The 23,022-nt window shown below is 40.7% G+C and overlaps 1 protein-coding gene across 1 annotated transcript in view; it reads right to left on the reverse strand.

Moving 5' to 3' along the window:
- Positions 1 to 3,197: 3,197 nt before the first annotated feature.
- LOC122561467 (inosine-5'-monophosphate dehydrogenase 1) overlaps positions 3,198 to 23,022 on the reverse strand; it is a 39,967-nt gene continuing 20,142 nt past the window's right edge. Inside the window, exons 5-17 of the mRNA XM_043713210.1 lie at positions 18,061 to 18,109; positions 17,167 to 17,268; positions 16,247 to 16,321; positions 15,320 to 15,526; positions 15,049 to 15,136; positions 14,617 to 14,816; positions 14,180 to 14,270; positions 13,358 to 13,453; positions 10,878 to 11,021; positions 9,195 to 9,339; positions 7,100 to 7,243; positions 6,194 to 6,277; positions 3,198 to 3,344 (exon numbers count right to left, since the gene is read on the reverse strand). Coding sequence (XP_043569145.1) covers positions 3,323 to 3,344; positions 6,194 to 6,277; positions 7,100 to 7,243; positions 9,195 to 9,339; positions 10,878 to 11,021; positions 13,358 to 13,453; positions 14,180 to 14,270; positions 14,617 to 14,816; positions 15,049 to 15,136; positions 15,320 to 15,526; positions 16,247 to 16,321; positions 17,167 to 17,268; positions 18,061 to 18,109 — 1,447 coding nt within the window. The 3' untranslated portion in view covers positions 3,198 to 3,322. The remainder of the gene's footprint in view (positions 3,345 to 6,193; positions 6,278 to 7,099; positions 7,244 to 9,194; positions 9,340 to 10,877; positions 11,022 to 13,357; positions 13,454 to 14,179; positions 14,271 to 14,616; positions 14,817 to 15,048; positions 15,137 to 15,319; positions 15,527 to 16,246; positions 16,322 to 17,166; positions 17,269 to 18,060; positions 18,110 to 23,022) is intronic.

Consider the following 23,022-nt stretch of genomic DNA (forward strand, 5'->3'; position numbering starts at 1 on the left):
TCTCACCACTCCCAAGGCTCCCAGCTTCATTCCTGATGAAGGGCTTTTTCCTGAAACATCGATTTTCCTGCTCCTCGGATGCTGCCTGACCTGCTGCTCTTTTCCAGGACCACTTTAATCTAGAATCTAATCTCCAGCATCTGCAGTACCCACTTCTGCCCTGCCGTATAACTTTTCCTGGCTACAATCAATTCTGAAGGGTCACTGCAACATCAACTCTGCTTTTTTGTCCACAGATACTGCTGGACCTGCTGAGTTTTCCAGCAATTTCTGTTTTTGTTTGGATTTCCAGCATCTGCAGTTCTATTCTTAAGAAAAAAAAAAAGATCTGGACAGCTCTTTCATAGAAGCACAGAGATGAGCTGAATGACTTCCTTCTATCCTGTAGGATTCTACTGTAACAATAGAGCAAAGTAATCATACTAGCAGAATCAATGAGTGCTCAGTACACCAGGACACTCCTAGCAATTACAGCCAGCCTAGCTCATTGCTGGAACATTATCAGGCGATCCCTTAGAAGAGCACAGGATTCTACTCAGCCACACCTATTTGTCCGCAGCTAACCTTGCATACCAATTGCATGGTGGGATATAATAGTTCAACTTTATTACAATGCTCTGTGAAGGCTTGAGTTAGAAAAAGGATCTAAGCCTTACTCTTACCAACCTGAACATAGTCAAAGAAGTGTGGTGCTGGAAAAGCACAGCAGGTCAGGTAGTATCAGAGGAGCAAAAGACTGGGCATAAGTCATTCATCAGGAATGTGCACACTCCTGATGAAGGGCTTATGCCCGAAACGTCGACTTTCCTGCTCCTCTGATGCTGCCTGACCTGCCATGCTTTTCCAGCGCCACACTTTTCAATTCGGATCTTCAGCATCTGCAGTCCTCACTTTCTCCAACCTAGACATAGACCTCGATTGCATATCAATTACAATGGAAAGAGCAACGTGAGCTTTACTCATTTGGTTTTAAACTGGTGCCAGTCTTTGCTCAACCAATGACATATAATACAAAATGAACATAAATGTCAAGTTATTTCTGAAGTGGCAATATATTTCTAGTTTTATTTTTTAATATTTCAAATTTGTTTTTCTTATCACCATAAACCAGAGTTCTCAACTGGCGTTTTAACTTGGGACTTCACTTCCTTCATCTGCCATTCTTGGGTCCTTGCTATACTCACTGACGACCTGGTACACCAACAGCTCAAATTTAAAATTATCATTCTTGAAATCAAATCCCTCTATCACCTCAAATTTCTCTCTAAAATATGCCAGCTCTATAACTCCCCAATATATTGGTACTGCAACTCTGCCAATTTCACATCCCAGATTTTAATTGCTCCATCTCCAGCTGTAAATGTCCAAGACCAAGAATCCTTCCTTAAACCTCTCCACCTTTTTCCTTCTCTAAGCTCAACATTAACATTTTGTGGACTCTCCTTATAACTCATGTGGCTTGATATATCAAGTAGTGCTCCTATAAAACGCATTCAGATTTTACATTTACATAATTCCTTTGGCATCACAATATAGTAGCGAAGAGGACATTTTGATTGACTAATGAAAAAAGAACAAATTAAAGGCATTAGTGGTGACAACAAAAGGTGACTGGAGTTCAGATTGGTCAATTCATCTCTGTACACAGCTTAGTCTCCAGTTCATAGGGTAACAGCCACAGAAAGTATAAGTGGCACAAGTAAATAAAAATCACATTTTTCATCCTGAGGTTTAATATTAGGAAATGCTCTCTCTGCACTGTTCCATCAATCCCCAGCAGACACAATAAAGCTCTCTCTACACTCTTCAGACACTACCAGGACAAGTATTGCACAGGTCAGATAAAGAATAAACTCCCTCTGGGTGGTCCTTCTAGAGTGCCACTATCCCTTTTGCAATATTTTTCCCTGAACAAACTACCTATAGTTGCTGTGGGAATTTATGCAGGCTGAACCATACCATCAGCACATGGAAAGACAAAACAGGTAATTACGTTTCTGGTGTGTAACTCTTCATTGTCTCTGCAAACCTGGTTTTAGTTTCTGGTTTCCAGAGTTTGTTTCCTGTTTAGAGTTGTATTAGCAATTTTCTACCATGTATTCATTAATGGAACTCAGTACAACCCAAAGTGACTGTATAAAAATGATTCTCACAACTCTGGAACCAGTTGGATTTATTGAAGGGCTATGAGAAACAACAAAACTCCTTAAAATCAAACTGCTTTATTAAATTTCATTCTTTACAGGCATCATTGTCAGATTTCGCAACAAGTTTCACTCAACAGGAAGTGGCAGAAGCATTTCTAATCCACATTCAGTTCTGCTGAGTATACACTTGTGGTAACAAACTTAAAAGGATCTCAACTTTCATCTGTAGACATGGAACTGGATTTGGATTGCTTAGTGGAGCAAGGGGTTGAAGTGGAAAACAGCTTTCATATGCTGAAATTGGAAAAAGGTGAACTTTATTCAGAAGTTATTTTTATAGGAATTTCCCATACCTCAAACAGAACTGGGACATTACCCATGAGATATTGTTTAGAGCCATCCCAGGATAAGTTCACACTTCCTTTGGTGATGACAGCAGTTCCAAAGCAGTGCCCACAACTCTCCCTGATCCAGGGAAGTGCGACTTCAATAGGGTCAGCCTGCCCTGGGCATTTGAACAGTAAAGACTGCCTCCCAGCGTATTCAAGACCCTAACACAATACCCTCACTATCTCCCATGGGTCAGGGAGCTAGTTGAAAAAGGACAAAAAAAATTAAATCGCTTCCATCCATGCAGAACTGTATCAAATGTCATGTACGCAACATTGGGAATGTAATCATGTAAACTAGGATCCCACTGCTTCCATTTCTCAGTGACACCTTTTTTGGGGACGGAGAAAGAATCTTATTTCTTCGCAACCCCTCCATACACATTTTAAACAAAAATACGAATACTTCTGGTGATGAAAAAGGAAGTTGCAGTTCAAGTCTGTTCAGTGAAACTCAGTGAAATCTTGCTATAAATAGCTATATATCAGGCTCATTTCCTGGCCACGGGAAAAGACAGAGTAAACAACATTGAGAACTCGCGTATTTTCTCTGGGTGCAGTGGTGATATTGCTGCTTTTCCTCTTGCTACATTCTTCACGGCTCCAAGTAACAAAAATCCAAAATCAAAGATAAAGGAATTGTGCATCACAAGCCAGGAGGCATGGAGCGGGGCTGTTGCCTCTGCGTGAGGGACATAGGAAGGTGGTCAGGGACGCCTGTGAGGTTTAACGGCCAATGGGGAGGGGACGTTGGGAGCCACAGCCTGGTGGGCAACACCTCCTTCTTCAGTAAAGCCGCTTCTCGTAACTAAAAGAAAACAAAATACATAATAGTGCTGCAGTCTTGAAAGTGAGGAAATGTCAATCATCCATCAAATTCCCCTCTTCCACAATCCATGCAACAGCTACCTCAGCCTTCCATCAACTGCTAAATAATTAGTCAAAGAAACTGGTCATATCTTTCATTGGTGATGGTGGGATTTTAAGTGCATGCAAATTGATTGTTGTGTCTGCCTGAATAACAGTAACAGCACTTTGAAAAATAATTCACTAACCATGAAGAACTTTGAAATGGTTTGGCAAAACTTGTTGTATGAATGTAAGCTCTTTCCTTCTACTTTTGTACTTGTGCCCAAAGCTGAGACAAAGCTGGAAAGATTGCTAACTTCCAAGCTCAGTGATGTACTTGTGCCTATTGTCACAATTTACTCACCTTAAACATGCTCCTCCTGCTGTTTCATGAGTCATATAGCTCAGTAGTTCGTAAGGTAATAAAGAAGGGGACACTGGACATTTCGCCAAGTCAAGTGGACATAAAGATTATACACTTACAGCATTGAATCCTCAAGTGCCTATGCTGAAAAGCTCACAATCCCAGTCAATAATCAGGATGCTAAAAGCTATCAGCATTTGACAGAACAAGGTAACCAAAGTAGTGAGAACTAAAACAGTGCTGAACACAGTAGTCTATCAGGCACAGAAGTTGACTGTTGAACTATTGCATTAACTAACTCAGTATAGACAGAGGGCCAGGCCAGAGTCAACACTGAAGAGGAGTCATCTGAACTCAAAAATTTAACCTTGCTTTTTCGCTATGGAACCTACCTGATCCGCTGTGATTTCCAGCATCTGCAGTAATTTGCTCCTGCTAGAGTCTGACTGCTCAATGTAACTTAAAACTAAGGGTGTCATTGCTAGAATTCACATCCCATCTAGAAAGCAGACCCCAAATTCCAGGTTTGTACTGCCAGAGTATCAAGCTTCAAGCCAGGGACTCAAATTGCTAAAGTCATCATGCATTGATTCACTGGACAGAGGAGATTTTCAGTGACGCCTACTTGCAAACATATCGCAGGAGATGTATGAGGACATGTTTTAATTGGCAAACATGGCTAACTATTAAATCAATATTTGGGTTTACTTACATGGCACAAAAGTGTACCTGACATGTGAATGCATGAGTGAAGGAAAGAAAGACAAAGTGTGGATAAAACAGCCATCAAGGCAAAACACAGCACTAGCTAAACATGTACCTGAAAGCTACAGAATACCAAGCTGGTACAGCACATGCCCAACAGAACATCTTTCACATCATAATCAAGGCCACTGGTTTATAGGTTTCATGGACGAGTAAAGAATGGGGAGCCTGATGCATGAACATTAGTCAAGAAAAATAAATCAAAGAATCCCACATAACAGAAGAGTGCAATAATTTTGACTCCCCATAAGCCAGTGCCCTTGCTTTGCCCACACATTAATGGCTGGATTCCAGGCACTGTACATGCACTATAGCAAGTCTCTAGAAGCACCATATTGAAAGACGCAGGGTAACTGAATAACTTTCAACACTGTTAGCCATTCAGCAACAGTGTGAGGGTTCTGCCACACACCAGGAAGGGTGAATCCAAGCACCATTCAAAATGCTTCGCTTCATCTGAGCAATCCGTGGATGCAGAATAACACAAGTTAAAGGATCACTTCCGTTCCATGGAGTTAGAGGGAAATATTCAGATTTGTCCCCATTCTCAGTAAGACTAGCCTTTTCCAAATTTGCTGACAAGCAGTAAATTCTTGCTTGAGTAAATGAGGTTCCATGAAGACAGCTTGGAAGCAATTGCACATCACGCATTTGTAGCAATTATCAGCAACTTAAAAAGGTAGTTTCTGTGAAGCTGAGAGAATACCAAAATTCCAGAAACTAAGGGAGTCGTGAAGCAATTGATATATAAAATTAGACAAGTTAATGCTTATTTAGATGTCAAGTATAGTGATAGAACACTTGTCTCTGCATCAGCAGGTCATGGGTTCAAATTCCACTTCAGGAACAGGAACAGGAACAGAAACAAAAATATCAGAGTTGACACTTCAATGCCATTCTGAGGAGGACTGTTCACTTAGTTTTAATTTGGATGAAATAAACCCGACCTGCATTCTCAGATGGATACGATGTCACTAATTAAAAAGGGAAGAGCAGTTAGCACTGGTGTTCGAGTCAATATTTATCCTCTAAGCAATACTATCAAATACATATTGGTCATTACATTGCTGTCTGCAGGACCTGGTTGTGCTCACACTGACTGTCACATTTTCTACATTGCAACAGTGACTACAAATCAATAGGCACTTATCCAGTAGATGACAGAGCCCAGTCAAATTGAAAAGGAGGATTTCAGCCAAATGTGCAACTAAGGCTGAACACAAAGGGGGCAAACTTCCAACAGGATGATGAAGAGTAATCTCTTTCATGGATAAGAATCTGTGACATGACAGAAAGGGTGAAGGTTCAGATAAGCTGAGATGGCAGAGAGGGAGAGGGAGAGATAAAGAGCAAGCTGCTATTGCTGCTGATTTAGATCAGTGCCAAATAGGCTAAACAGCTACATGTGGAACAACAAGGATGAAGGAGTAGATTGTAGCTAGCTGAAGTAGTTTTAAAATTCCCTAAAAACTGTCTTCCTTGTCTCACCCAAACTGAATTCTGTGACCCACCATAGTCTCGCTGAACAATGTAGACTTAGCATCTTACGGAGGGCAAGTGGGGAGGTATTGGACTTCAGACAGTGAACAATCAAGGGGATGGACTGCAGCTAATCCATCACTACAAGCAAAAATGAAAATCTAAGCGGGAGAAATGGAAACACATGTTGGGAGACTTACGAATGCAGACCATGCACACCTCCTTCTACCTGAGCGGAGATGGTTCTTTTTTCAAACTTCAATTCACCCGAGTACATCATTGACCTGAAAAATAGTAGGGAGGAGGAGAAAGTCAGTAAGAAAGCAAGGGGCTGGAGAAGCCAGGAAAAGGTGCGCCAGAAAGCAAATCAAAAGAACAGGAAAGGAAGGTAACTTATTTACTGTATATTCTGCAAGCATTTTCACTGCCCAAATTAAAGAGCAATAAAACTGCATAATCATCTAAATGTACAAGTTTTCTCTGGTTTCCCTCACAACAATCTTCTGTCTCACTTCCATGAATTATTTATTGTTTAGCACACAGAGTTCACAGACAGGAAAATGCCAGATGGTCCATAAGCTTGAGAAAGATGGCTAGTGTATTACCAAATGACCAAATATATTCCACAGTTACATCTTAGGGATCCTCGAGTATATGGAAAATACTAGAAGAGCCCACAACAATAAAGATAGTAATAGTAAAGTCACCAAATTCCTACCAGACCAAAGGGCTGCTCTCACATTACAGAGAGATGACTAGTTTAATTGAAGGGTCACCTCATCTCAGGTGAGGGGAGAAGTTAAGGACTGTCTTTCATGGCAACCTTAGCCAGTGCAGGAATTGGAACCACACTTATGGCATCACTCTGCATCACAAACCAGCCAATTTAGCTGACCAAACCACCACGCAACCCCATGACAATAAGGGAAAGTACAGTTGAGAATTAGGTGGACTATAACCACAGCACAAAAATAAACTGCTGTCACTGGTTCAGTGTGCCAATCTACAAAAACAATTACCCCTTATCAGTCTTCTATCTTACAGAGAAAACAACAATGTTGAGACTAGATAACATATGAAAAGGAACCACAGCTACTAGCTCTCACCTTAGGATGGAAAGACTCTTGGCTCCGATGTCCTGGCAACCATGCTGAATCCCTGCAATCAGGTAAGGTGCAAATTTCTGGATTGAGCCCTTGTCCTGAATTGAGCCTGACACTCCCTGGGCCACTTTCACTTTATCACCTTCACTAAACACAATGCATAGCAGAATTAGCAAAGAAAAGAATCCACAAACTGTCTCATGCAAAGCTGAGCATAACCTAATTGTCCACTATAACTGGACAGTGCTGAGAACAGCTTACATTATATAGTCCAAATAATCACCCTTTATACAAATGTGCAGTGCTCAAGGAACAAATTTAATGAAGTTAGGCACAAGTTCTATTTGTATCATATGATTATTTAGATATTACCAAGGCAGTTACAAGATAGTCTGCAAGATCTTCAGGATTGGGAATTAAACATAGCATGTTACAGAGGTCACCACAGGTTTAAAAAAAAAAGGATAAGGAGCAGCCTTTGTGATTAAAGATGAAAATGTGTCAATAAGGGACAGCAAGGGAGCTCAGTGGTTAGCACTGCTGCTTCACAGCACCAGGGTCCCAGGTTGCATTCCAGCCTTGGGTGACTGTCTGTGTGGAGTTTGCACATTCTCCCAGTGTCTGCGTGGGTTTCCTCCAGGTGCTCCATTTCCTCCCACAATCCAAAGATGTGGGGGCCAGGTGAATTGGCCATGCTAAACTGCCCATAGTGTTAGGTGCATTAGTCAGAGGGAAGTGGGTCTATGTGGGTTACTCTTCGGAGGGTCAGTGTGGACTGGTTGGGCCGAAGTGCCTGTTTCCACACTTTAGGGAATCTAATCTAATCTAACCAGTGGTAAACAGACAGACAGACTTAACAGAAATGCATTCAACTTCATTAAAAACTTTTCTTTTTAGTATATTCAGTCATGGAATATAGGTTCATTGGCCAGGCCAACATCTATGACTGATCTCCAATTGCCCAGTGGACAGTTAGGTATAAACCACATTTCTGTGGATTCGGAGTCACGTATAGTCCAGGCCATATTAGGACAGCACTTTCCCTTTCTAAAAGACTTTATAGTTCACTAGGTGGGCTTTTCTGACTTTTACCAATTGCTTCATAGTCATCATTAGACTCCTAATTCCAGATATTTATTCAATTCAAATTCCACCATCTGCCATGGCAGGATTCGAATCAGGGTCCCCAGAACACTTCCAGCATTTCTAGATTAACAGACTAGCAATACCACCACTAGGCCATCCCCTCCTCTAAATTGTGAGCAGGCCCCGGTAGCAGCTCAAATGAGCAGATTTTATAAATGCAGAGATTTGTAAACTTCACTTTTATTAAATCGAGATCAGAATTGAGTGAGTCTGGAAATGTTTCCTGCAACAGTTCATCCCAGAAATAACAACCAGCACATTATACAAAAGCAAAATAATGTGAAACATAAATCTGAACAAAAAAATTGAAAAACACTGATAACAATCAGATCAGGATACATCTATGGATCAGAACAGTTAACAGGCAACAGTGCAATGTGCTGAATGCTGACCCAGCTCCCAGGTGAGTGCAGGCCTCACTCCTTGGCCTGTGATTTACATTCACCCAGCTGATTGTAGGAACAGAAAATAGTAGGAGTAGGCCACTCTGCCTTTTGAGCCTACGCGGTCATTCAATAGGATCATGGCTGATCGTACAATGTTCCTGTTTTCTCCCCATACCCTCCGATCTCTTTAGCCCCATGAACTATATTGAACTGCTCTTGAAAACATTTAATGTTTTGGCCTTGATTGCCTTCGGTGGCAGAAAATTCCACAGGCTCAGCACTGGGTTAACGCTCCCACACAGGGTCCAGTGCTGCCTCCATTCCCAAGATGATACCTGGCACCGTTCATAGCTTTAATTTCATTTTTGGGTTTTAAGTTTGTCCTTTAATATATACAATACAGAAATACAAATCAAACTTAAAAAGTATGCTTCAATTTTCAAACAAGTTTCTAAACAACAGTAAGAATAACATACCGTGCATCCTCATCACAGTATGCAGAGGCTACCTGTTCTCAGCACTCAAATGATAACACTGGTGACAGAACTAGCAGCTCAAGGTCTTACCTGAAGTAACGTTTCTGACTGTTTGTGTTTTTCTCCATTGCATCCAAGGATCCCATGCCACGGTATTTCTTCAACCTCACGCCATCTGAGAAGTAGTACTCACCCGGGGCCTCTGTGGTAGCAGCTAGTAATGAACCCATCATCACTAAGGCCGGGGGAAGAGATGGAGAGATAGAAACAGAGAAAAAGTGAGAGTGAGACAAAATAGCCAGGCGAAACATACAGAATTAGACAGAACAAGTGAAAAGGAAAAAAGGTGTTAATTTATTGAGGTTAATGGCAATTTGCTACTTTCCTGTTGAGTTGATTAAACTCAGTTTTCCACCCTAACTGCATATTATGCAGTGGGTAATCATACAGCACAGGTTAAACACAGAAAATATTAAGTACAGAGTAAAGCTTCCTCCACAATCTAGGATAGAGCTGGAATATAAAGCAGACACCCAGTTTCATAGTTCATTGTGGTAAGAAGGGGAGAATTATTTTCTGACAGTCACAAATCTATGAAATTCTCTTCCCTAGAGAGTAGTGGAAGCAGGGAAACTGATTACGTTTAAAGGGAGAAGTAAATAGATTCTTGACTAAGAGAGCCAAAGGATATCATGGTTAGCAGGAAAATGAGTTAAAGCCATATGCAGAGCTATATCTTATCAAATGGCACAGCAAACTTGATGGACCCAATATCCCACCCACTCCTAATTTGTTTGTTCATAAGTGGCTCACGAACCTTATCACAATGATTGAAATCATTCAAATGGTTGTCCCTGCCACTTCCCTCTTAGCCCACCAAGCCAAACCTCAAACTTGCATCTTTCTTACAGCTTATCTTGTATTCTCTCCAAGATCACCTTGACCACAAGATTACACAACCTTACCCCACCCCCACCCCCAAATCCCTGGTAACACCTAAACTGCTAACCAGCCAAACTTCTTTTCCTGATCAGGCGAAAGTGAGAACGGCAGATGCTGGAGATCAGAGTCAAGACAAGAGTGGTGCTGGAAAAGCACAGCAGGTCTGGCAGCATCCAAGGAGCAGGGAAAAAAAAATTAAAAAAAAAAAAACCGACGCTTCGAGCAGGAGCCCTCTTTTCCTGATCCCCATGTTAGTCCTGTTAACAGTTCCTTCTCCTCTGTTCCCAGCCTTTAAAATCCATTATACCTTATCCCAAAAACATACCCTAGAGTCCTCTGTACTTGTATTGCTGACTTTGATCACCTTTCTCTCTCCCAAATCCCTGAACTTAGTTTTACTTCCCAAAATATGTGTCAATGTTTCTAGCAACTCAGTGTTTGAACGTCTCAAACTCGTCATAGGCCCGAACAGCCTTAAAATTTACAATGCATATGGACATTTTACATTCTCAACCTCGTTTAAATGACTCCATCACACTGCAATCAGATCCCCCCCAATAACAGTGCCCTGCCTCAGAATCCTGCATCCCTTTTTTTATTATGCAATTGGTGTCTTTAGCTGCCAAGCACTTAGCTTTTAAAAATTTCCCCTAAGCCCTGCTACTCATCTTCAAAACCATTAAAACTACTCCTTTGACCAAACTCTTGATTAGCCCTCCTATCTCTATTTTGACACCATCTAATGTGAAACTTTTGATAATGGTCATGTGCAAAAGGGTTACTCAAACATTCTTGCTGCTATCTAGCCAAAATATGTTAGCAGGCAGATACCCGTTGAAGCGCCTAAAGCCAGAGCTTTCACCACATGTCCAACTGTCTGAATTCCACCATCAGCAATGACTGGCACCCCAAATCGGCGAGCATACTCTGCCACTTTGTATACTGCGGTCCCCTGAGGTCTGCCACATGCCATAACTGTAAGAGAAATGAGTTGTACAGATGATTAGATTAGATTAGATTACCTACAGTGTGGAAACAGGCCCTTCGGCCCAACAAGTCCACACCAACTCTCCAAACAGTAATCCACCCAGACTCATTTCCCTCTAACTAATGCACCTAACATTATGGTGCAATTTAGTATGGCCAATTCACCTGACCTGCACATGTTTGGACTTTGGGAGGAAACCAGAGCACCCAAAGGAAACCCACACAGACACGGGGAGAATGTGCAAATTCCACACAATCACCCGAGGCTGAAATTGAACCTGGGATCATGGTGCTAACCACTGAACCACCGTGCCACCCAGTTAATGAAGTAGCTCAGTTTCTCCACTTCTTGTGACAGTCTTCAGTTGTCACAGGAATGCTGATATTTGTCACAGGATTGAGCTCCAAAATACAAAGGAACCTCAATTATTCAAATGACACGGGTGGGGATCATTTTGTTTTGTTAATCGAATTCCGGATAATCGAACTCTGGATAACAGTTTAGCCAAATATTGGGACATTGCGATCTTGGCGGATAATCCAATATTCGGATAATCAAATGCTGGATAATCCATGTTCCTCTGTACATAAAACTAGTGAATAACTGTCTTCCATTTAAAAGGGTTGCGTGACAAGAGATTTCTCACCTTCCAAGTCCTCACCTAAGAGTCATGAGTCATGACTGCACAGAAATAATTATCCAATTTTGTTTTTTCAAAATCATTTCTGCTTCCACCACTCATCAAAAGCAAAAAGGTTCTGGATCATTATCACTTGCTGCTTAGAGGAGTGATGAATAGCTATTTCATTAGAGGAGGAGAGAAGAGGTGAACTCAAACTGTGCAAAGAATATTTTGGACAGCTGATTCAAGCCAAGCCTAAATGAAATATCATATGTTAAATGCACTAACTAAATGCAACCTGCTGATGGAACAGCCTGAAGCTTAATACCATCAACACCACAACCAACTTGATCAGTGCCCAAGAGTGAGCTCAGCACCCAGTCCTCAAAAAGAGTTGCACTGTGTATGATTCACAGGATGGACTGGAGCAATACATCAGGGTTACTTCTACATTATCTCCTTCCCTATAACCATCACCGTCAAACAGAAAAAGAGCAAACGTTTCATGGGAACTCTACTACCTCCCAGTCACCCTCTCTTCTGAAAAAAACACAATGTTTGCCTACATTTTAAACAGTACTTCAAAAGCAATAAATTTGCTGCGAAGGTTTTTGACACGGAGGTCATAAAAGGCATTGTAGAATTATCACTGCTTTGTCTTTTTTTCTATTGATAGTATCAGAGAATGCTCTGACATCAATAGATTCAAATTCTTGTAATACTAGATACTTAAGCCAAAGCAATGTGTTAACAAAATGATGGCTCAATGGTCACCAGAACATCAAGGCCAATGATCGTTATCTGGCAATTGTTGCTGAGACACTCCTGGCTCAGGGCACTCAGAATTCTCAGTCACATGCAATGCTGCTCAAGACCATTCGAAGGATAGCAGCCGATTTCCTAATTACAGCAGTGGCCATAAAACAACAATCGTCTATTGGCCATAAAACAACGGCACGGTTTCCCAGTTTGCACGTCAGCTAATGCACACCAGATCAAGGGATCGGTCACATTTAAATCACAATCAATGAATCCCGTGCTGTCTGTTCATCTTAAACTTTTGCCAAGGACATCTACGCAAGTCAATAGGTTTTTTGCATTTTTAATTAATTCTCAGCTGCCTCAGTTCAGCAGTTTCTTTTTCTATTATTAGCTTGTTTGTGTCAATTTTAAAATGCTTGATCTCTGTTGATTGGGCCCATTAGTGCAGCCAGAGCCTGCTGAGAAGTCAGCTAAGAGTGTGTTGGTGTCAGATCATGCATAGCCTTGGAGCTCACTCCGCTGAAAGGTTGATGCTGTTGGAGATTAATTGGAGCATTCAAGATAGAGGTTGACAAGAGTTTTGTTGGGGTAGGAAAATATTGAGGAAAGGTGGGTAAATGAAGCAGAGATACAGTTCAGCTGTGATGGAAACTAGTGGCAAATACACTCAAGCAGTGAACTGGTAGCTTTCTGTTTGTATGAAGGAATCAGGATTTCTTCCCTCCCAAAATCAACATCATTCAGTGTTGTGAGCTGGAGCCACCAGGGATCAGATCCATAAACCGCTATTACGTGTTGGAACCTTGCATCTAGTACTGGCACGTTCATAATACCAAATCTAAATTTGTATTTGGATTCCAATCAGAGGTGAATGGCTTATCTATAATCTGCTCCATGCACTTTAATCTTCTGGCTATTACCTCCAAACCCCTGACCCACCTTCCTGAGTGATGCAGATTGAGCCGCAGCCCATGCCGACCCGTAGAGCGTCCACTCCCGCATCAATCAGATTCTTGGCTTGTGCTGCAGTCACCACTGTTAAAAGAAGCAGGGGATTAAAATCTATGAATAAGATAACACAATCTAAGGTCTTGGATTTTTCATATTCCAAGCGAACCTCTTTGGTGACAGGTTGGGGAATGGATGATTTTTGTTTCCTTCATTCATTAAATGTGGACATTTGCTGCCCATTCCCAGTTGCCCACAGAGCAATTAGGAGTCTCTCTCATTGCTGTAAGGTCTGGAGTTCACGTAGGCCACAAGTCACATGTAGGACAGATCAGGGGAGGATGGCAGATTTTCATCCCTAAAGAGGACACAAGTGACCAAATGGGTTTTTTGTAACAACTGACAGTGGCTACATGTTTGCTATTAGGCTGGCATTTCATTCCAGAGTTTCACTGAAGTCAAACTTCATCTGCCATGGTGGAATTCAAACCCAGAACCTCAGATGTTTCGCTGCTTCTCTACAGCAAGTGTCAGAAGTCAGAATGAGAATTTTCGCTAATTTTTCTCATTTGAACACAAAAAGAAGATTCAGCCTATCAACTCCATTTGGTCACTTTATATCAACCCAACCATTTAACCTCTGCCCACAGCCACAGTACAATCTGTGTAAGAAATGCAGTGAAGTAGCAGCCTGGACTGAGGCTCCAGTCTTCAAATGGGGTTCAAACTCATGACTGACAATCGGACAAAGATGAGGGGGAAAGAGACAGACTGGAAAGGAATAAAACAGGGCCAGTGTGAATTATTACTTACCATTTCCACCAACAACCTGCAACTCTGGGTACTTCTGTTTAATGTAACGGATCATATTTATCTGGAAGACAGAGTTTCCTTGGGATGAATCCTGAAAACAAATGGAACAAAGGATGATTACAAAATCCATTTGAGTCAAATATTCCCCTTTCACCCTGCTTCACAAAGTTTAATTTCTGTCCATCTGAGAGAGAAGATACAGCCAGATTTCTAATCAACTGAACAACAGTATTTTAGATCTATCCTGCAGCAGAGAGTGAACCTGGAGTGGGATTTGAATTTATGAACTCCTGGTTCAAATACTAGAGTGCAAAACATTGAGCTGAAAGTTACTGTCAATGCAATTGAATGCAACTCAATCTTAAGATGTAGTCACAGCCAACCACTGAGGCACTGCTGCCAAAATCTCTCAATCCCAATTCCTATTCGATTCTTACCAACACAACAACATCCACCCCAGCCTGCATCAAGAGGTCTAGCCGGTATTTATCATCCTCTCGTGTTCCAATAGCTGCACCACAGAGCAGCTGCTTCCTTGAGTCTTTCGAGGCCAGCGGGTAATCACGGTTCTTCTTTAGGTCTGTCCGTGCAATTATGGAGACCAGCTCATCCATGTCATTAACAATCAGCAACTTCCCTGAATAGAAAAGAGATTAATAAACATCAAAAAATGTGTTAAGTTCTGCAGGCGGAGCAGTTATATGGTCACGAGTAGGTTGAAACAGTTATTTAGTCACTGAAGACAGTGGTCATACTCAACTCGTGGATCCCTTCATTTACTACTACCCAGCATCCCCACTTTCTCAAACTCCACTGCTTATACTGTTCCCCATGGTCCTATGCCCATACCATATTTCATGATGCTGTACCTTTTTTGCTGCGTTGTAAAATTTCATTGGCTTCCTTGAGTGTTACACCAGCTGGAGCAACAACCAGGTCTTCCCGCTTTGTCATCACCTTTACAAAAAAAGACAGAAGAGTGAATGCATCCCTTGTAGAGACAAGCATCACAACAGTTTTTATCATGGTAACAGTGACTGTGCATGGGATAGACTAAACGTGGTGTCACTTTACTCCAGATAACATTATCCTTCTGTAACATTCCTAGTTTGGAAATAAAATACAATGTACTTTTTATACCTCATTCAGGGCCGTATCATAATCCTTCTCTGATAGGAAGTCAATATCCCGCGAGGTGACAATCCCCATTAGCTTGCTTCCCATCTTTCCTGTTTCTGTGACTGGGATTCCTGAGAAGCCATGCCGTAATTTTGCTTCAAAGACGTCACCAACTGTGTGGTGGAGGCTCATCACCACCGGGTCAGTGATGAAACCCTGCTCGAACTTCTGAAAAAAACGCAAGACGCACAATTACGAATTGCACACAGACCAAGGGAAAGAAGGTTGGTCTCACTTGAATCAAGTCTCACTGCGATTGTGGAAAAAGGAATACATTCAGTAGGAGGTGGAATTTGAGAGTGGGTATTGGTGGCTAAAGATTTGATCTTCAATACACACCCTTGCCATTACAATGCTTCAGTTACTGAAGTATCAGGGAATTTGAAGCTTTCCCACTCTCACGCAAGCTGGATTTTAAGGAATAAAATTAAATCTCAGTTGAGTAAGATTTTTTTTACTAGTTGTGGGTGCTCAGTGATATGGAGCCCAGGTTAGTGGATAGACTTGGGATAACTGAACAGCACAAAGTCACTGCACAGCAGGAGAGGTTCGAGAATGAACAGCTTTTTTATCTGATAAGATCATGTTAAAAAGAGATCTCAAATTGAAAGTCTAGAACAGATTTAGACTGACAAATGAGGAAAAAAGAAACCTCAAATAGATGAGGCATTGCAAAGGGAGAGGAGGGGGAAAAGGGAAAGAGGGGAACAGTCAAGACCAAAGACAGGGAGAGGTGGGAGGGAAAGGAGAGTGTGGAAAAGAACGAAGAGGAGGAATAAAGTGAGAGGCAGGGGAGGAGAAAATTACAGGCAAGAGCAATATTCTGTATTAATTTTTTCTGAATCTCAAACCAATTGCAACAAACTGAAACATGCGAATGTAACCCACCTTAACTTTCCGAACCTCATTAGCTTGAAACTCTGGGGTACAGTTGTGGTGGATGAAGCCAATTCCACCCATTAACTACAGAGAGAAGGATATAAAAAGTAAGAATATCACCACATTTCATGTTACATACAGGTTTTCACAATTCAAAAGAACCCTAAGATGATGCAAACTGTTTCCCTGCTCGAAATAAATACTGTGGCTATAAGAATAGGTCACAGGCTAGTAATTCTACAACAAATAAGCCTTCTCGATTGGTACCACATTCAACATCTTCAACATTCACTTCCTCCAGTACAGGAAGTGGTAACAGCATGAACCACCTATAAGATACAATATACTAAATGGCCAAGGTTCCTTCGATAACACCTTCCAAACCTATGAGTTGAAAGGACAGAGATACATGGGTTTACCAAAATCTGCAGGTCAGTCTCCAAGGCACACAGTGCTGCTTTGGCACTACATTTCCACTTGCTTGAAATCCTGGAACATTCTCCCTTAAAGCACAGCGGACGTACCCATGCCAAATGGACTGCAGTGGTTCAAGAAAGTGTGTCGTCATCACTTTCTCATGGACAATAAGTAATGGGCAATAAGTGTTAGGCCAACATTGTGAAATATAAAGTATTATTGTGAAATATATTTCACAATGAGTTTAAATGTTAGCTTGAGAGTTATCCATTGATCCCACTTCCACATGCATTCCCCTCCGCACTGTAATTCTCTTCGAATGTTATTGAACTGTTTTAACCACAGTTCCAGGAAGTGCATTTCAGATCATAATTTGTTACAGAGCTTGTGTGTAAAAGTGTTTCCTTGCATTCTTTTTCCAAATCATCTTGAATTGGGGCTGTCTATCAGCAACATGGCGCATCAGAATCTGCATGATGAAAACAACAGGCCAGTTTTCATGTAACACTCACCCCCATAGCAATCGCCATGCTAGATTCTGTCACGGTGTCCATAGGAGAGGAGACAAGAGGAGTCTTCAGGGTAATTTTCTTGGTCAGAGCTGAAGTCAGGTCCTGGTGGCAGGAAATTAAAATGCTTCTAATCTGATAATTCGATAAATCAGCTTAGTTTGTTCCATAATTCCTTCTATGCTACACGAAGTCTAGCTAAAATCCCAAATTCTGAGACTAGACCTAGGAAGTGAGTTAATGGCTAGAATCTATTTGAGGGATTTATATACAGAATGGTGTACATCTTGCAAGCCAGATTCTTAATCAAAGAACTAGTTTCAAGAAGCTCACTCTGAAACTGCCTTACCACATATCAAAGTTGATGATATCCACATAAGAACAGTATTGCACAAATTGTATTAAGACTTCTCACCCTTCAATGCTCTGTCAGTGCAAGGAACTTGCCAAACATGAAAAAGCTTGCTTCCCTGCCTTTCTAGTTGGAAAAGTTTCTGGAAAGGAGTTCCCCAAAAATATAGGATGGTTCCAATTGTGCGTGTAAGATGATTATCAGATTCCATCAACATCCCACTGACCATTTTAGGGAATCTCCGGGTATCCACATTTCAGGTTACAATATTTTGACACCACGGGGGAAAAAGGTGACATCCCATAGCGAAGGGAGTCCTAAGAGGAGGCAAGTTTTAGAGTTAGACAGAGGGGGGGGGGAGAGGGGGGGTGGCAGAATGTGCAAAAGAACAGAAAATAGGATGATAGAATAAGAGGAAGCATGCACACAGAAAGTTTGGACAGATTTCCTGTAGCCTGGTTTGAAGGGTTCGCTGACCTAAGGTAATTCATAAATCTGTCCTGCTTTCCACACCTGTCTGCAAATATAGGAATTTCACAACTCACCACTTCATCAGCAGCGAAGTCAATAAAACCAGGAAGAATCAGGAAGTCACTGAATAGAGAAAATAGGAAGAAAAATAAATTACCGGATTAGGCCAGTCAGATATCACTAGCAGGAAGCATTATAGAGATAGTTTGGTTTAGAAGTTAGCATCTGGCTCCAGTAACACACAGGCATACTCCACCTTCCAGATGGGTTGAGTATGGTTCAATAGGTACCAGTTACCCTCCCTATATTCAATGGCCATATTTCATGTCTGACTCTAGAGTGTCATTGGGCAATTCAGAAAGTGAGATGTAGCACAGCCACCCAACATTTTCCCTTTTTTGCAGTAGCCATATAAAGCAAGTTCAGGTGGTCAGGCGGGGAAATTCTATTTTTAACCCACAAAGGCCAAAATAACATTTAGTCCCTCCACCTTAATGGAATTCCTAGCTTGAATTTCAGCTATTAATGCAGATAAAAGACAAGACTCTGTAGTAGTCTACATCCTTAGACTGTAACAGGGTTGAGGTTGAGAGAAGGGGAATGGGATAAAAAAAACAGAAGCAAGCATAGTATGGAATGCTAGCTATTTACAGATATTGATGATTAATCATTTAAACAGCTCCATAATGAAGTGATCCAAAGTGTTTATCAGCAGCATAAGGCAAAAAATGATGCAAAACCATATAAGAAAATATTACAGGTGACAAAAAAAAACTTTATCAAAAGAGGAAGATTTTAACAAGCACCTTGAAGGAAGGGGAGAGAGAGCTGGAGATGGTTTAAGAGGGGAAACTCCAGGATTTAGAGTTTTATTAACATACAGTATGACCACATGTGGAGAGTGATGAAAGTCAGATGTACAAGAGATCATTAGAAGAGGATTGCAGATATGCGAGGGTTGTTGGGCTAGAGGAGATCACAAACAAAAACAAGAAAGAGAAATGATGTAGAGAAATTGGAAAACAAGGTTGAAATTTTTTTTAAATCAGTATGTTGGCAATATGAGTCAGCTTCACATTCAATTAACTGATGTAACAAAGTAACTCAGAAAGCAAAGAATGGAATAAAAAGTAATACTTGGAAAAAATGCTCTGGAACTCCATTCTGAAGTATGCAACACCAGTCAGATCAGTACATGTCAATTTTACTTGTTTTTTTTTTCTGAGAAGGTGGAGATCATGAAGAAATGGTACACGTTTAAGCTAGTAGCTATATTTGATCTCACCCAAATAAGGACCAGTTTCCATGTTACCTTATTACATTAACACCTATTTATCATGCCAAGCACAATATTACACAAATGAGTAGGCTATGTTTGAATCCTACTCCAAGACTTCAGCAGATAATCTAAGCCAATTTCTTTTAGTATAAAATTTCTCATGGATGGATATGAAAAGGTCCTATCACCATAGCACTTGGACACATGTTCAACACTTACCACTTAAAAGCAAAAAAAAAACATTCAATTATACAAATCACTATCCCAAACTGACTAATTTAACATTAATTAATGACATGAGAATGAAATATAGCAGTTCAATATAACCATTTAATGTTGTGTTTCTCTCTAACAGCATTTATCACAGAGTTCCTGTTGTGACCTGCAGTTTGTACATGATCCTATCCTCAGTGCATTGGATTCCACTTTCAGTCCTGAAGATACTCGTTGCCTCTTCCTCCTTTAGTACCTGTCGTCATCCTCCATTCTTACTTTTAAAGTCCTGAAGTTCACTTCTCTTTTTAAATCAACCTGTCCAATGATGCTCTGAACTTGAACCCAGGCTGTCAGTTCTTAACTTAGCCCTGAGCCTTTTCTGAAGCTACTCCCCATTCTGCACTGAAGACCTGGATCCATCTAGTGGCAAAGGTAAATTAGAGCAGGTAATCCAACCTAGATTATACCTGGTCTGACCAATAGATGGAGCCTGTAATTTGTGTTCCTATATTAATGTATTGTACTTTTTAAAAAAGATATTTATTGATACATTTTAGTGTACAAATCATAGCAGCTAGGATTACATTGCACTCCACACATGGTATAGTGTTTCAACTAGTGTACTGGACATTTCTTACCCAGAAAAAAAAAACAAAGGAGGCCAAGTCTGGCTTTAACATTGTTTCACATGGGAACTTAGGGTTTAATTAAGTTTTTCCACTTAAAATGATGGTTTTGGGGATAAAATAAGCACTACCGCACTTAGGTGGTAGTGTGGGGGTTAAAATTAAAAAGAAAAAGAAAAAAAAAGAAAAAAATAAACACAGTCGCCCTTTTAAAAAAAAATAAAATGATGGTTTTCAGGAATGTACCCACGACTTTAATTTTCCTTTATTGTCACTTGTGGAACCTCTCTGTGCACAGACATTTTGTTTTTGCCTATGGTGTATAAGGCATGGAAAACAGGAAATCAGGTGTTATAAGCAGTCCTTATATATAACTCATTTGTTCGTCCTCAACTTCTTTCAGTTGGTCATATTATCACGAAAAAGGTCTAAAGATTACATCAAGAAAACTACAAATTAAGTAATCAGATGCCAACATAAACTTCCTCATTGAGTTCTTTATCTGCTTAAACAAAAATTTAGTTTCTATGCTGTCAGGCTCAACTAAGCTGAAAACACAGCAGAGCTAACTATTCTGTATACTGCATCTCAGTTTTTTTTTAAATCACAAATCAATAGCTGAAAAAATTGTCTCAATTCACAAGATTGTTTAAAAAGTTGGCTTTATAAGCTAGTTTAAAAAACTATATTTTATTACAAGATTTGTTCTAAAAAAATAAAGCATTCTTTCAGTTTTAAATGCAAGTACTTCAAAACCAATAACCTTTTACCACATCAAGTAATATAACTTAGGTTTCACTTGACTTTCTTTTCTGTTAGGTTAGGCCTTCACGAAATGCTAGTCAGGACTCCAAATGCGGTCACAAGCTTCGAAACAGCAATGGCTGTCACAGAACTCAGTCCACAGCCACCTCCTCTCTCTCTTGTGCATTCTCTCCCTTGCCACCTTCTCCCATAGCTCTTTCTCCTATCACCTCTCCATCCTCTGCCCTGAGCTCTCTGATGATACACAATTACTCAAAAGCCTCAAAATGAGGTCACAACAGAAAAGAAATTTAGGAAATACTGTCCTAGATAGAATAATGCCTTATTCTATTTAAATTTTCACCTTCATGAAATGTTGAAATGGTACATAACATAGGGTTTTAATATAACATACATTCAAATAATGTTTAATCATGACTTCGGGATATCCCAAAATATTTTAATCAGATACTTTGAATGTGTCATCATTATTGCAATGTCAGAAACACAGCAGCCAATTTGCATATGTACATAGCAAAACCCACAATAGCTATGCAATAATAACTAGGCAATCTATTTTTAGTCAAAATTTATCCCTCAGTCAACATCACTAAGATACTGGGAGATTATTAACATCTACCCAAGGGACAGGCAAGGTCTCATCTGCTTTCCCTCAGTACCACACTAGATTGTTGGCCTAGGTTGTGCGCTCAAGTCCTGAAATGTGACTTGATCTCAAGTTCTCGTGACTCAGCATGCTATTTACTGAGCCATGGTTGTGATGTCTTGCTTTAATATACACAGATTCATAAAGTCTTACGGCATTGCTGTCACATCATCTCCTAACAGATTGAAATTCACAACTACAGCAGTCAGCACTCAAACTAGACACAAACACAAGTTTTTCAACTCAAGGCCACCTCTGCAGCCAAAATAAAAGATTATTTCTGTGGCTTGTTTTTTTAATGCTTTATGTTAATAGAACTAACAAACGGTCCCACATCCTTACACTTTATGGGAACTTCAGTGACTGGTAACATCTGTCCATAACAGAAAACAAGTTACCAGAAACACTCCACTTTAAAAAAAACTGAAATGCAGCTGCCAACTGTTGAAATGGATTTCCCAGGAGTTCTTTTAAAGATGAATGGCTAACCTTTTTTGCAACTGACCAGAGCAGTGGGTGAAGACACTGGACTTTGAATACAGGAGATGGCATGCAATTTACCCCAAAATAATCTGATGATAGTCACTGTCAGCTACAGGTTCTTTGGGACTGCCTTAATACAGCAAATTTGCCATAAATGCAGATACCTGTTGGGTACACTGGATACAGTCACTCCCATAAGCCTCATCTTAAAGAACTCCCAGTACGAAAATAGTGGTTCTGACTGGTCAGTAGAATGTTAATGCTTCAGGCTGCAATGTATGGGCTTCTCTCATCTTATTTTCTCTTCTTACATTGACCATTCTGTACTTGCCATGGTAATGTTTGTTGGAGCAGTGTAGAGAATATTTTACTTTGTATCTAATCTGTATTGTACCTGCCCAGCAGTTGTCTGATGAAGTGACGCAAAGGAAATAAGGATGATTAACGTATGAATCACAAAGGATGTCATTGTTGATTGTGGCAAGTCAGTCTCCAACCTGTCACATGGGGCACAAATAGAGTCATAGAGATGTACAGCATGGAAACAGACCATTCGGTCCAACCTGTCCGTGCCGATCAGATATCCCAACCCAATCTATTCCCACCCACCAGTACGCAGCCCATATCCCTCCAAACCCTTCCGATTCTTATACTCATCCAAATGTCTCTTAAATGTTGCAATTGTATCAGCCTCCACCACTTCCTCTGGAAGCTCATTCCATACATGTACCACCCTCTGCGTGAAAAGGTTGCCCCTTAGGTCTCTTTTATATCTTTCCCCTCTCACCCTAAACCTATGCCCTCTAGTTCTGGACTTCCCGAAACCAGGAAAGACTGTCTATTTATCTCCTATCCATGTCCCTCATAATTTTGTAAACCTTTGTAAGGTCACCCCTCGGTCTCCGACATTCCAGGGAAAACAGCCCCAGCCTGATCAGCCTCTCCCTGTAGCTCAAATCCTCCAACCCTGGCAACATCCTTGTAAATCTTTTCTGAACCCTTTCAAGTTTCACAACATCTT

Source organism: Chiloscyllium plagiosum, chromosome 23 (genome assembly GCF_004010195.1).
Source record: "Chiloscyllium plagiosum isolate BGI_BamShark_2017 chromosome 23, ASM401019v2, whole genome shotgun sequence".
Classification (NCBI taxonomy): Eukaryota; Metazoa; Chordata; class Chondrichthyes; order Orectolobiformes; family Hemiscylliidae; genus Chiloscyllium; species Chiloscyllium plagiosum.